This window comes from Zosterops lateralis (genome assembly GCF_965231275.1).
Source record: "Zosterops lateralis genome assembly, chromosome: 2".
In the NCBI taxonomy this organism is placed as follows: domain Eukaryota; kingdom Metazoa; phylum Chordata; class Aves; order Passeriformes; family Zosteropidae; genus Zosterops; species Zosterops lateralis.
The window spans coordinates 33569447-33585922 of NC_139763.1; the positions used below are offsets into that span (position 1 = coordinate 33569447).

The following is a 16476-nucleotide window of genomic DNA, read 5'->3' on the forward strand; positions in this document are numbered from 1 at the left end:
CACCCTTATACCACAGGATGGTATACCAAGGTTTCTCCTTCGCACCTCCTTGGTTTCTCTACTATTTACACCCGTTCTTAGATGCATGCACAGAAAAAGACACAATTATGTACAAGATTTAATGGGTGACAATAGAATTCTTTGCACAACCACCTAGGTTTTCACAAAATCATTATTAAACCTAAGCAGGTCTTCTGTGAGGAGGAGCCATCAAAATACAGGTGCAGACATGTCTCATGTCAGAATCAATGGCTCCATCCTCAGGGGTAAGTTTGCCTTATGATTAAGGCTGAAGAAATCCCCTCTCCTTTCATTTCCTTCCTTGAGCTTTGTCATCCTTCAGTTACAAAAGTAGATATCAGTGCTGCGTTGTTTGAAGCAGCTCTGATTAATTCACCTCCCTGAGACATAATGATGATAACTGCAACAGAAGTGAAATTCTCACACCCAGCTGCCAGGCACCAAATAACCAGAAATGTAGAAAAGAGAGCAGATCTGACTCCAACTGACCTGCTTAATGACATGGAGATTGCAAACTCTCATTTCTCATCTGCTGCATAAAATCCCTTGCCATCCCTTTCCTCTATCATCCTGTGAATTGTAATATGAGATGCAGTGTCTTCAGTGCTGCTTACCTCCTGCCATTAAGAGACTTCTACTTTTAAGCATATTGAAGAGCTAAATGTGTATTTGTGGTACACAAAATGCTTTACTTAGCCTTATAGAGGAGAAAAGTGTATGAATCTTTTTATCTTCTACCACTGAGATGTGTTTAGCATTCCACAATCAAACGTAACACAAACTAGCATCAGTTCTACTAAGAATAATAAGCCAAAACATAATGTGAATACATAAAAAGTGTTGTTGACAGCCTGTTTACAAAATCAAGGACTTTAATGCAGATTTTGGTTTAGCACAAAACCTATTAACATAATAAGAATATTGTCTTCATCAGACAACCTGTTATCCTCAGCTGCACTTTTTTTGAGAAGTCTAACTTTCTCAGACACCCTGAAACTTGGCTGCCTCCCTCTCCTCACTGCCACTAATCCCATGTATTTCTGAAGATTTTATGAAGGCTTTTCTATAAATAAATATGGATGTTCTTCTCACTTCTCGGTACAGATAGCTTTACATTATTAAACACTTGCCCTTTGGGGACACATCATTTTGTAAACCTCCAAGTTCAGATTTGCATGTCCGAACAGGGCAATTAGACAAACATTTCAGTAGTTCAGCACTTTTTCAGGGACAAACTCATTCCCTTTCCCCATGTTATGAAGGTTAGAGTAATAGAACCAAGATAAATAACCTTAAATATTCAATCTAAGCCCCAGTTCAGGAAAGCAATTAAGCAAATGTTTCACCATTCAAGAATACAGATACCTTTTTAGAAAAAAAATATCATTTAAATGCTTCTACATAAAAATGTTTTCCCAAATTTAGGTCTTTCTTTGAAGAACATATGCTTAGTACATCCAGCTGGGAGGAGATGTTTCACATGAACCTACCTGAGCTTTGTATGAGGTCCGGTTTTCTGTGATACCTTTACAAATGGTTAAATCGGAAAAAAACCATAGACATTTGAAATCCAAGGAGGACTTCTGCAGGCAACAGTGCACAAAAAGAATGAATGCAGCCATTTAACACAGAAGTGGTGAACGAGGCTCTGTTTTTTCTATAAAATACAAAGGAACAAACCTCACCTTGGTTGTATAACTTTTATTTTGGCATTCTCCCTCTCCTGAGTGCTTGACTTGCAAACTTTTTCAATGTTTGTATATGCAGCAAGTATAGACATTGTCTACATATATCTATCTCATCAACAGAAAAAATTGTTGATGGGTTAATGCTTAATTTTTTTCCTGTGCAGAGATGCCAAGTTTGACAGATATTTTACATGGGCAACAAAATGGAAAAATAGTTCCTAATTTGGACAACAGAAAATTAATGCAAAATTTAATTATATCCATTATCAAATTTAATTATATTTAGTGTAAAATAACTCTTACAACAAATGCTAAATCTAAAATGTAAATATCTATAAGTTTAAATATTTAAAAATCTCCAGTCTGTTTATATGCAGTATATATAACAGATGTTCTCTGGATTTTGTTGCTATCTAAAGGTGTTTATACATATAAACAAATATAACAGATGTTCTCTGGATTTTGTTGCTATCTAAAGGTGTTTATAGCAATTAAAATGCAAAAAATATTTCCATTTTCTGTAAATATATAATATTTACATTAATTTGGAGTACTTATCTGAAACAAATTTCCAGCTCTAACCTGCCTTGGAGAAAATCTAACCACGTACTTATTTTTACAGTCTGACAGTGGAAATAAGAATAGAGGAAGTATTTTTATTACAAGAGAAAGGATTGTGTAATTATGTGTTTAATATTCATCTCCCCTTAATCTTGTTCTTGACAAATATCTTGAACTGTCAAGTGGCCTTATTTACTGGCAACACTGAAAACTGTGCCTATAAAGACAATATTTATTATCTGGAATGAATCCAAACAAGATCTTGCTTGTAGTCACCATGCATGTCGTGCATGCGCATACCTTATATCATATGTAGTAGTTAACTGAGGTCTTTGAGCTCAAGTAAATTACATTTGGAGTCTTCACTGACTTCAGCTGGTATGGTACAAAAACTCAGCATACATTATTCATATCTTTCGTCAGCCTGACATTAATATTTCTTCCCATTTTCACAAAGTCAAGACAGAAAAATTTCCTCACATAAACTATTGGCAGTCAAGTCACACTGCCTGGGACCAGAGCTGGTGGATCTACAAACAAACATTTTTTTCTGAGTTCAAAGTATCTGCCCACATTAATCCCAATTAGATCTTAAAAATAAACAGTCATGTGTTTGCCTGTGGAAATGCACATACCTTTAAGGCAGAGAATGTATGAATTAGATTTCATTGCTCACAGCTTTAACTACCACTAAAAATCTAGACCAAAATCTAATAATTTATGTGTATAATCAAACTAGCAGCACTAAGTTTGATGTATTTCTATTTCTAAGGTAAGTTTCCCCTTATTTATAAAACCTTAAAAAATATATATGTACTCCACAGGTTTCCTTCTTTTAGGCTCTCTGGGAGCTTAATAAATGAATCCACTGGCTATATTCGGTAGCTATATGAGTTCAAAAATGAATTCAGGAAAGATAAAGAGAAACAAAATAACCTGAACCATTAACACTTGCAAGTCAAGTAGAGAAGAATCTTAAGTTTTCAATTATTTATGTTCATGTGCCCCACCACTGTCAGACTTGCTGTGATTTTTTACTTCAATTCAGTATCTGTAATGGTCTTCATGACCAATGCTTCAAATACACACAAGTGGTTATAGGATGGAAAGAACAATAGGTGTATGTATTAGATATATAGAAGGAAACTAGGCACATCACTGACATTCAGAAATAACCCTTTTTCCTATTTTCCTTAAAATTGTTTCTAAGACGGAGTTTCTCTCCCTCATAAACTTGATTAAGGATAAGTGGACAGAGGCCATCCAGAGAAAAGTGGGTCAGGAAAAGCTATTAAGGTTTTGTTTGACAGAGTGTGAATGAACAAGGAATAAGGTATAAAATAGCAGATATGTATGAAAGAAAAAAATCTAGTGGACAATAAATGCAAGAGGAAAGAAGGAGGCATTAAAGGAAGTGGAGGAAAAAAAAGAAAAATATGCATCTCCCTGCTGGATTATGTCTCTTGTTGTAGCACTCTGCAGCAACCTTACTTGTATTATCTTGAACAGTTAGGCAGCTCATACACCATGAACAAACCAGTATGGGTTGATTTTCTTAAAAATAACAGCAGGTCTTTTAGTCCAGCCAGTATAATAGTAATGATGGCCAAGACCACATCTTGAAAAGGCTTTTTTCCCATTACTGATTCATTAGGCAAAGCACTAACTGAAACTACTGCTAATGAATCATTGCTGCCTATCAAAGCTGCAACAGCAACCTGAAAAGAGAAAATAACAGTATGTGGTCAACTTTAAACATAGTGCAAAGTCCCTTTTGCTTTTTATTATTTCGATTTGCCAGGATGTTGCTAATCTTATAATATTCCCTCTAATATTCCCCCTAATAAGAAATGTGTGAAGAAAGGTTTCTCTCTCATCTTCTCCCTTTACAGCATCTATGGAGGAAGATTTTAATCCTCCTCTCAATAAAACACCAACACTTGTTGATTTTCAGTTGTCCTTAATAAATTGCTTAGATCTTCACAAGTTGACTTCATCCGAGCTGGTTAGCCCTTATTCTGAATTACTAGGATTTCCTATCATAATTTCGCTTCAGAAATATTAATTTAATGCTTCAACTATTTCATTTTATTTTTTTTTATTTAGTTCCCAATCATTTTCTTAGCACCCCATTGGAACAAACACAGAAGCTTATGCTTAGAATATTTATTGTCTGTCTATTTCAGGTGCCCCCGAATTTCTGCTGTTTGGAACAGCAGAAATTTTTAGTGTTTTTTGCATAAATTTTTTAGTGTGTAAATGTATCTGATAGCCATTACACTAATGTTTCCACATTTTTATTAGTATTTAAAACAATAGATTGTGTTTGCATTTAACTGCATATTTTGCTGTGTTCAATGATATTTACTTCTTTTGCAAAACCCAAAGCACACATAAGAAAAACTATCTTTAGTAAGCACTTCAGAAATTTGGATACATTCAGGAAACAAATACGTGAACAATTCCATTGACTATAAAAAGTTACACAGAAAGGCAGCAACACAACAGGAAATACCAGCCTTTTATTCCTGGACGTGTTCCCATATAGTAAATCTAAAATCATACTGAGTCACTGGAGGAAGTCTGCAGTGCCAGTCATCTGAAGAAAATTTCTGCAAATACTTTGTAAATAATATTTGACTTTTTAGATGAGACTTTTTTCTTCCTGGATGGTCAAGCAATTTTCATTTCTTACCATACCTTTTAAATTTGATGTCTTAGAAATAATACACTTTATTTCAATTTCTATTAAGAAAACTTGAATTGCTTTCTAGGACTAGACTTAGAGTTAATGAAGACATGGTACTAAAAGCTTTATCATGTTCTAAAATAAGTTTTTATGAGTAGCTGTGAAACAATCCATGCAATTAAACAAGTTTCCTTTTATACCTGTGATCTTCACTTGGCTTATTCCTCAAAGAATAAATCATAATATCCTTCTCAAGACAGTTGGCTGTTTCTAAATTCTACAGTTTAGTTCTATTATTCTAATAGAATTGGGAAACATTTTTTGAATCATACCTCAGTAACATCTTGCTAGCAAGGTGTTCATAAACTCACTGTGCCATAGAGGAAAATATTTCCAGTTCTTAAACTCATTTTTATTTTACCTGTAGTTACTACAGAGGTTAAATATATCCAGTCCAGCAGGTCTTAAAAATGTTAAACTACCACAGTATAAGAGGTATGACCCTTCTTTGAAGAGCTAGAGGGAACCAAGTTGGCTCTGCAATGGTCAACATATTTTTTAATGGTCTAGAGTGTTGGGGTGCGTATCTCTCTCTGGTCAGCCCGATGTTCGGCTGGACCACCCAGTAGCTCTGATATGCCTCAACAGAACTGACGTGTGAGTTCTTGGCTCTGCAGCACCTCGACTTTCGCTATCACGGCCATGGTATAAATGAAAAAGGGGACTCTCGGAGGCTCAGGGAACAAAGGTTTATTGGGGATCACAGGGGAACCCCTCACCTCAGTCCCGGTGCCTCAAGAGAGACCTGGGCTCCAGGGGGGTTTTGTCCAGGACAAGCTCAAGGTGTGGATACAAACTCTAAACCAATAAAACAAAGCAAAGCAACAAATGCCAACTGGGTTACATAACTACCAACAAATCAAAGGTAAATTGGGGGTGGGGAGTTGTGTCTCTGGGGAATCTGCCAACCGCTGGCCAAATCTCCTAGAAGGTTCTGGACCTTGGAGATAAGAGTTCCAGTGATGGACAGAGGGAAGAAGGATACATTGGAGAGGATGGGCAGGGATCATCATGGGGAAAGGACCAATAGGGAACAGTCTCTGGGCAAAACCTGAGATGGCATAAAAACGTTTATCAACTTATGATAAGAGAAAATTCCAAGACAGGGGGCCCATATAGGGTAACTAAAACGATACTAAACTTATAATAAAACTTTTAAAACAAAATCCTGCAACTCCACACTAGAGTTTGAAGTAAAAGGTTAAATGTGGAAGTCTAAGGGTTATTTAGAAGAACACAAGTAATAGCAAAGAATTACAAAAAACACTAGCAAGAGCAAACAATTGGGAAAAATTGTTCTATGATATTAACTGTGGACAGTTGTAAAGTAAAGTAAATAGAGGTGCAAAATTGACCTTAACTGACTGCTAAACAATGTGAGCTAATAATAATCCTGCTTGCTATTGTAAGATGTTCTTCTATAAAAATATAATCCTCAGTTTATTTGTCAATACAGTCCAAGAAGTGATCTTAACAATTATTAGTAATAAAATGGAAAATGAGAAGAAATAAGAAGGCTGCTGTGTAAATCCATGGTGTCTCGGCTTGTGTTGATACTTCTAACATTTTCAACTCAAAAAGGCCATGGTGAAACTTTGGAAGGTGGAAAAGGGGATGAGAAAAGATACAAGGGCATTTCCTTATAGCAACTAAACAAATAGACTATGATGTCCAGGCTGAAAATACGTCTTTAGAATCATGATTCAGAAAAAAGATGGCTATGCATTACCCCTTCCCAGCCAAAAGAAAGGTATAGGGAGAGAAGTGTCATAAAAAAATTAGCAAAGGACAGGTACAAAGCAAACATCTGGAATAATTTCTCCATGGTATATATTTTATCTGTTTAACTCCTTGGGCAGTTGAATTCACACAGGTTCAGCAAGGAGCTGGATAAGTTTGTGGGAGGACAATCCATCGGCTGTAATGTATTAAAGGTGCTGTCTCTCATTCAAGAGTCTTTGGATCACAAAGAACACAATTTTATGTTTACTCCTCTCCTTGAAAGACATGACTGCTAAGCCCTGTTTCCAGGGGCAGATGCTGGGCTGAGCAGACCCTTGGCCACCCTCATCAGCCTTATTCTTTGCTAATAGCTCACTCTCACTATTTGGTGAAGCTCTAGTATTTCCTTGATTCTTTCCTTGCTTTCTGTGACTGTCTTGCTTATCTACTAAGGGTGGTTTCTTTTACTCAGCATGGCTTACGTTGCCTGGTGGTGCTGAAATTCATATGTTGCTATCTTACTGGATTTTACACAGCTCAGAAAAGGAAAATAAACCTCAGAGAATCATATATTTATATTTACTATATGTCTTAAACATCACCAAATAGCCTAATAGGATGTCAATGAAAAGGAGGAAAGATCAGCCTCTGAGATCAGCCACAACCATACTAAAGATAATAAACTTCTACATTATTTATTACTTAACTAATATTTTATTTAGTTATTTAGAGAGAATTTCACTGGAAAAATAACCTCCACCCACTCTTCAGATCCAATCCATTTTTATGGAATCTTGCACACTAGTTTTGTCAAGGATGTAGCCACTGTAATTGTGCCCTTTTGATGTGCAGATTACATTGATAGCTATAATGGAAGGCAATGAAAGGTGTACTTCATTACTTTGAAATTATCTGAAGCACCTGGTAATTTTCATTACACTCACATAAAGCTTTGTGTAAAGAAACAATTTTATTTTATTTTTACAATTTGCTTTTTCATTTAAAGTCTTACTGAGCTGTCAGCTGTGCAAAAGAAGAAAAAGGATTGTTGAAGGAAGGAAAGCCAGTTTATATTAAGAAAATCCTCAGCGAAACAATATGTCATTTAAAAAAATTCCTTGAAGGAGAATAAACTCAAGTTTGGCTGCCTAAAAGTGTTATCAACATGATTTTGTACTCCCTGTGCATTACTTGTCTTCTTTTGACAGGACAAGCAACATAGCAGAAAGAAAATCCCATTCGAATCCTGTTGATGTAGCACTTCTGAAGCCAGTGAGATCTCTTGCACCAAAGTGTTCAGAAGTATGTGCTGACATGAATAGGTGGATATCATTTGCTGCATTACTCTTTTCCTCCTTCCAGCAGAATGTAAATGCAAATATGCTTTTTTTTTTTTTTTTTTTTTTTTTTTTTTTTTTTTTTTTTTTTTGTGCTAGCTACTGTGATTGCATTATTAGCACAATTTGGTCAGAATTTGCAGGAAAGTTTCAAGGGCTCAGAAGCAGGATATGGTTTTAGTTAATTTTTTTATGCCTTACAAAGCACAATTAAAATAATTAGCACACTATATTGTGTGACCATAGTCTAATTTTTATACTCCTACATGCAAACAGTGTTTTAATGGAACAGAAAAGAAAAAAACCTTAAATCGTCGTGTTTTAGCAGAAGCTGATTTTTGCATTTTCTACAGCTTAGTACAACAGTTCTTGTGCAATCAATGACTGCACCAATACTGCCCCATTGTGAGAAATGTTGAGGGCTATAAAACACCCTGTGACTATTTTTAACCAGAGATCAATGTTAAGCTGATTAAAGGAAATGTTTGTTTAATTGAAAGAGAATTCCTATTACTTAGTAAACTCCTCTTGACACTGAGAGTGAAACAGGCCAAATTCAATTGCAGAAAAACTATCTGAAGGAGTGTCTTTCAGCATCATTGTTTATTCTTTGTTTTGATCCAGACTTATCACAAGGGTTTGGTGGGTTTTTTGATTGGTTTTGGGGGATTTTTTGTTTTGTTTCAGATCTATAAAAGGAAATGGAAGTTATGCTGTTTCTGGGAGAAGATCAGATTCTAAAGATGGTCACTGTTAGCACAACCTCGAGGTTTCTCAGCAGTGTTGTAAAATTCAGGCCTATCACAGGAGACTTCACTGATCCAGGGGGCTGCACATGGGTGGGAATGAAAGCCTTGGTGAGAGGTCTGGCATCAGTGGAGACAGCTTTTCCTCTCTGGCTTCACACACACTTTCTCTGCTATCACTGAACCTGCTAGGAGGTGTGGCAGCCCTTGCTTAGGGTGAGTGCTGTGCCTCATTTCCATTGCCTTCTTAATGTCACAGTTCACACTTAAATCCTGGTGAATGATACAACCTACATATGAGTGAAACGGGATGTATGATTAATCTCACATCTCCTCACTTTGGCAGGGGACATACTGCTTCTTTCCCACTTACCTGGTTATCTCAAAGACTAACCAGAAGGAAAAGATGCATTCAATCATCTCTACTGGCTTCCTGCAATTCAGACTTGTTCACTTGGGTTGCACACACCAGGTTGCCAATGTTTCTGACTCAAAACACACCCATCATAATTGGCCATTTCAGGCCAAATCCACCAAGGTTTTGGAAGATGGGAATTGAACTCTTGAATACCTCACAGGACTTAGTGTTCATAATGACAATTTTGACCTGTTCTGGCAGCCAATTATACAAAACAATATATGTGGTTTAAAACATTATCACTGGAGATAAGAAAATCAAAGTATGAGCTCGTTCTTCCTTATAGTGTTTTAACCTATTAAGAGTATTCCTTCACAAAGGTGAATTAATGATTTAATGGAAGATGTCTAATGCTTCATCTTTATTTATGTTCATCCTTTTGTAAGAAAAGTAGTTTATTTTAAGAAAAAATAAATAGTGGTAACCTAACACCATTTAGGAGCTTTAAAATGAAAAAAGCAAAGCCACCAGGAAATGCAATCCTGCTTCCAAAATAATAATTCCTTCCACAGCACATTTTCAGGACATGTGTTTATTTTTAATGTAGATAATGATATATCCTTCATAGTGTACAGATTTTCTGCTTAACTGTCAATTATTACAACTTGAATATTAGTTACTTTCATACAAATAGCTAAATATATTGACAAAGAAGAATGAAGCCCTAAGAAGAAATTACTGAACATCTGCTATTGTGAATGAGTTTTTCATCTGTGACTATACTCAGATTGTGTCAATACAAACTTTCAGGCACAGCATATCCCCTTGAGATGGTTCTTTTTTATCTGCATACTAATTGCATTCATAATGAAATATATGCATTCTTTTAATTTTGATTGTCTAGTTCTGCATATTGTTCATAAAACAAAAGGTTAAGAATGACCATATCTGATGTTTATGCCAACAATCATTTTGATTGATACCATATGTTGGGGTTTTACACATCTTTTGCCTTTCATATGTGTTCTTAGCATTCTGATATAAACTAAACAAAAGAGAAAGCTTATCTGAGTCTTGAAAGTATAAATTACTATGAGTTCCAACCTACTACAACATGAGCAACAAGAAGATAGCACATCCCAATGGTACAGGACACGATCATCATGGGGAAACCTAACCTGCAACAACAATAAAATAAAGTAAAGATTAATAAGGATACTATAGTTTGTTCTCCAAACAATTTACAAAAAGGATATCTGAATTATCCTACACCTTACAAGTGAATAATATGTTTATAGCAATACCAAAAGCAGAGATGTACTGAGCATTGACAGTCTAATAGTCAAGCTCACATTTCTTCCTCCAACCTTAGAAATACGAGGTCAAAATTCACATAGTTTCATTGATTTCAGAACACCCCTTCCAATTTACATTGTCTCCGAATCTTGCATGCCTTGTTGTTTTGGCATTTTTCAGGGTTTTTTCCATGCACGCAGCATGAAATTATACAGGTAAAATAACAATTCTTACAAATTATGCAGCATTAGAAATTATTTTCAAGTGTGCATCCCTTCAGGTTAAGTGTGTCATCCTAGTATGGCACTTTGTAACAGAATATATGGATCAAACCCATTAAATTGTTTCCCTGTTGATCTGAGTCACATTCAGCTAGCAATCCTCTTCCATACCTCTCACCAAGTCTAAGAGACTTGACTATTAACAGACTGTTGGAAATAAATCCTAGGCACTTGTAAGATTGCTAAAACTTTGCTGCTCTTCCCAAAAAGCTCTCTTTTTCACCACAGGAAAAGATTTCTCAGACAACACCCATATTTAATAGCTCTCTTTAGACTAACACAAAGAGCAGAGACAGACAAGTCAAAAGGATATTGTGGAGTTGGCAAAGTCTGATGGTTAAATCTGTAGGTCTTTCAGATGTGTGAAAGAAGTTTCCTGAAACTCAAAAGCATTATTGTGTGATACCAGAGATCTGTGAAAAACCACTGCTGTGACCACACTCATTTGTTTTATGTTACTAATACCATGAGGAGAGCTGAGATGAGAAATGATCATGCCACAAATGATACCCTTAGACACTTTCTTTTGCCAGATTCAGACAAGAATTTCCATAAAACTCAGGAAAACATGACAATTTTCTCTGAAGTTCAGCATTTTATTAATTCTTTTTCTTGAATTAAGGCCAACTTACATACGTGGGCATATTAACTGTGCGGTTTTGCCTTACTTTTGCCCTTAAGAAGTTACTTGAGCCTTTTCTCCTCTGCCATTACTGACAGAGAGTACTGAGACAACCGTTTTGTAGGCAACAGGAGGACGCTATTCTCTGAGCTTGGTTGAATGAGCAGCTCCTTCCTTTGGCAAGCTACAGATAGAAGAGACCTCTTGGGGCAATAAATGTGGCACCCACTTCATCAGACTATGCAACTCCTTGCATAAAATGAAAACTAAACTTCTCAATTGCTCATTGCCATCTGCTTTCTACCTGCAACTGCAACATTACCCTAAATTCATGAGATGTTTCTTCCATTGCTGTTTGTCTGGAAAGCTGACTGGCAGAGGCATAGATGTGAACAGCAGATCAGAAGTGCTATTGCCTTTAACAGTCACTGGTTTGAGTTTGTGAGAAGGGAATTCTACCAGCAGTGAAGATCATTGCAAACACAAAAATAATCAGCCCTAGCCTATAAAGTTTGCAGAATAACTAGGAAATTGGCACGCTAAAAAAACTGTTGGAATTATTTAGCAAAGAGCAAGTTTGTCCATAATGCCAGCTTCATGACCACTCAACACAATATTGAAGTGGGGTCATCTCACACACCTATAGAAATAGATGCAATCCAGGAGAAAAAAAAAGGAAACCCCTGCTCTCAAACTGATAGATGATCTAATTTCTGCATCCTTGGTATCCCTCTGAAGAAGCTGGCCTGTCTTCTTCTCTACAAGAAGTGTCCCTGCATCCATCACCTAATATTGCCTGCAAGATCTGCCCCAGAACAGTTCCCACCACGATTGGCTCCAGAGGCTTTCTCCTCCATCTCTCTAGGGGTTTGGACCTAGTGTGCTGCCCTGTTCTGCCATTTTGGCATCAGGCATCATTATTGCTCTCCTGGCTTGGAAAGCATTAATGTTAAGCTGCTGTTTGGACTTGGGAAAAAAATGAGAGTAGAGAGAAGGGTGTGTCCAAGAGGTGAATGGTGAAAGGTGTGAAAAATTCCTAAAAAGGGTTAGAAAATTTTCACTGCTTTCAAATATTTCCTGAAAAGTCTGAAATGTACTTGGAGGATTTTTTGGAGGTGGAAGAAGGTTTTTTTTCTTATGAACATGCACAAATATACTACAGAGAAGTGTTGTTTTCCAGTCTGACTGGTCAGATCCTTGCTTTTGAATGACTTGTTCCTTGAAAGAGCCGAATCACTCTTTAGTTACCAAATTATGATCAAATTGATTATATTGTAAAACAGAAGACCTAATGCATCTCCTGGAGTTATTTTAAGAGGAAAAAAGCAAAAAATAAGTAAATTAATTTCCTGGCTAGCCAGCTCTTTCACAGACCCTTACCATTCTTTTGTCAGCCAAACTGATCCGTGAGATTTCCTAATCTCACTTAGATAAAAGTGTCCTGATAGGACAAAAAAAAAAAAAAGCAAACCCAGCAATGGCTATAGAAATAAAATAGGGTGTCTAAAACCCCTACTACACTATTTAATGAATGCTCCCTGTGGCTCCATCTACATGACAGGCTGGTGAGCTGGAGATTGCTACAGCACCCATAAGAGCAGCGGCTGCTGCTTGACAGAAAACATAGATCCCTTGACCTCACAGTTGGCAAGCAATGAGCTGGCACTGGGCGGAGTGGATACAGAGCAGATCTTAATCACTATTAATGCAGCCTAACGAACCTCCCTGGAGAATGCACAGTAGCTCAGCAATGAATGGCAATATGCTGCCTTTGTGAAAACTGGCAAGAGGAGGAAAGGATCCAAAAAGATTCAAGAGCTACTTGACCACTGAAAAGAGAACAAAAAGGCTTGTTAAATTTGGAGGAAGCACATGCAAGAAAATGGATTAATTATACAGGACCACATGAAGGAATTGGGATCATACCGCCACTATCACAGTGTCAGTCAAATGTGTAGCTGGAACCAGAAGCAGCCGGCCTGGGGAGGAACCTCACCGCGCATAGTGTGGATAGTTGCATAGGGCCCAATTGCAAAGCTGTTATTCTCATTGCATGGGCAATTACTCCACAACTTGAGGTCTAAATTTCAGGCTCACTGGCCTGAGCACTAATGTAATTGGATCAAATTCAATGTGGAATTTGTGTACCAGAGTGAGAAGAGAGAAACGCAGTCAGTAAGTATTAGTTACTGCAGAGTTAATTGATTCCCTGAGTATCATGGGATCGTGCTATTTACACTACCCATTGCTTTCTTCCCCCGAGAACATAAAGTTCCTGTCCCAGGCCATAATGTACAGCTACAAATGTTTTCTTTATTTATATTAAGTCAAAGAATGCATATTAAATTACATAAAAATTACTTCCAGCCACTGTTATTTCCCTTGGAATCAAAATGGACCATGTTGTCCATTAGTTCCACCCCAGGGAAAAGGATCAGTGGAGTTTGGAAGTTATCCAAACCTTTATTGTTCTAAAAGATTCATAAGATTCATAAGAAACACTAATGATCATATTTGGCATTAAAATACATTTTAGCATCTTGCACTGCACTTTCCTTGTCTTTTCCTCTCTGCAGACAGAGATATACACAGTGCCTGCATGATTCAACAGGTGCATCTCTGCTCTCTACAGCCAGCTGAGGGAGGGTTTACCACTGAAGGGAGGAAGCAAGATCAGATACAAGGAGGGGAAGGATGGTAGGATTTAGCAGTCACTCCCCTTTTCCCCTCCTCCTCTTCATATTAGAAGCTTACATGTAAAACTCCTATCTAAATGAAATCACCCTGCCTAAATATACACGAAAAGCAGATGTTAGCTCAGTGTAAGATAGTGAGAACATTTCAAGTGAGAGCCCCAGGGATCTGTTTTGGACAAAGTTTTACTTATTAATAACTTCAGCAATCCAGTAATGAAAAGCTTGCAAATTGTCCCAGTGTGGGAGAGATGTCAGACTCCATGGAGAACAGAATTCAGCATGTTCTTAGCAAATCAAAATAAGAATTTGAAATGAACAAAATGAAACTGTGTGAAGGTAAGTGTGAAATATGTATTAGAAGTCAACCGTGGGCATAAAACTAGCAGGAGAAGTGAACCTTTTCACTGGAAATGACCTAGATATTTCTAATTCTATCTCACTGCAAGATTTCTGGCCCTGTATTTACTTGGAGAAAAGCAAAGCATTGTATGACTATTCTGGGAATAAAGTCAATTTTTAATAAGTTTCTATGGAAGTGAATATTACCGTTTTCTTAGGTTATAAGTTTATCCAATATTATTTGCTAAATAATAATAGTGAAGCCTTTGGGGGTCAGAATTGAGGTTTTTTGAACAAACTGATCTCCTACATTACCTTGCAGCTCTATTTTGTGATGCTTCAAGAGCCAGCAGGATCCAGTATGTATAAGACCCAGGTTCATTTCCCTGTTCTGCATGATTTTGGACACAAAATACAAGTTGTTCTCATGCATGAAAACCTTGCCTACAGGCACCACCTTCATTGACAGCTCATGCTGTCTCTGTGCACAGCTTGCACAGCCTGTGCATCCTTGGGGAAATCTGTGGAAGGAGTATGTCTACAAAGAAATGGGGAACCTTCCGTGGATTCTCACTGGAAAAGCAACAGCACAAATCTCCCAAGACCAAACCACTGGCAGTGGAAGAAGACTGGTGGTAGACAGGGCCTGGACAGATTGTGGACACCAACTGAACATGACCAGTAATGTGTCTTTGCAACAAGGAAGGCTAATGGTATCTTGGGATGCATTAGGAAAATATTACCAGCAGGTCAAGAGAGATGATCCTTTCCCTCTCTCTATTCAGTACTGCTGAGGCTACACCTGGAGGGGTGGACCCAGTTTTCGCCTTCCCAGTACAAGAGACATGGACATAATGGAGAGAGTCCAGTGAAGGGCTACAATGATTAAGGGACTGGAGCATCAATCATACAAGCAAAGGCCTGAGGGCTAGGGCTGTGCAGCCTGGAGAAGAGAAGGCTCAGAGGGGAACTCATCAATGTGTATAAGTTTTTGAAGGGGTAGTGTGAAAAACACAGCACCAGGCCTTTCTCAGTTATGCACAGGGAGAGGACCAGAGACAGCACAAAATGAAACACAGGAGGTTCTGTCTGAACATCAGGAAACTTTCTTATTCTGTTGGTGACCAAGCACTGACACAGGTTGCCCAGGGAGACTGTGCAGTCTCCATCCTTGGAGGTATTCAAAAGTCATGGATATGGGGCAGGAAATAGGCCCTAGGTGGTCCTGCTTGAGAGAGACCTCCAGAGGTCATCCAACCTCAACCACTCTGTGATTCTCACACTTTTATTTGTCCTTCTGTTATTCAACACAGTATAAGTAGACATCATCTGCACGCCTGAAGATTGACATCTCATCAGAAAATATTTAATGAAGAACAGAAGACATAATTCTTCTCAATCTTGGACAGTCTCTCACTGTATGCAGTGCTTTGTTCTGTAATTTTGATAAATATGAGCTCATTCTTAACATCTAAAAGTCTCTGAAAGCAGCCTCAAAAAAGAGACTCAGGTGTGGACATGCTTAAGACATACATAAGGTAAGTTCTGAACAAAAGGAAAGTTACACATTTTAATGAAATGTCATAATTCAATTTGCAAAGTAAATAATTTTCTCTTCAACAAAAGGATATAATCACAATATTTCTTCTTTCCTGTCTTTTAATGCAAACTACCTTGTAAGTGTCCTATCATTTCAGTTGTGTCAACCTTTTCATCATTCCTAGTCCTTGACATAGTGATCCAGCTTATATGAAAGGAAAGTATGGACTTTCCTAACAGCTTAAAGAAAACGTATTCAAAATGTTTATTATATACCTATGATTCTTTCAAATCCAGACACCTGTTGTAGCTCAAAAAACATGTGGCTAAAACTGCAACTGATCGTTAATTTAACATTAAATTATTGTGAATTTCATATAGTCTAGAATTACATAAAAATTACAGTGTGGCTACCTACTAGTTACCATACATAGGAGTTTCTGTGAAATTTAAAACACAGAACAAAACCTATAATTCTATTTTCATCTGCTTGCTAAATTTATAGTAATTTCTCATGATAT

At 37.2% G+C, this 16476-nt stretch overlaps 1 protein-coding gene across 1 annotated transcript in view; it reads right to left on the minus strand.

Moving 5' to 3' along the window:
* Positions 1-10167: 10167 nt before the first annotated feature.
* Positions 10168-16476, minus strand: part of OCA2 (OCA2 melanosomal transmembrane protein) — a gene marked incomplete at its 5' end in the record, with an annotated part of 159107 nt that continues 152798 nt past the window's right edge. Inside the window, one exon of the mRNA XM_083855828.1 lies at positions 10168-10360. Coding sequence (XP_083711954.1) covers positions 10273-10360 — 88 coding nt within the window. The 3' untranslated portion in view covers positions 10168-10272. The remainder of the gene's footprint in view (positions 10361-16476) is intronic.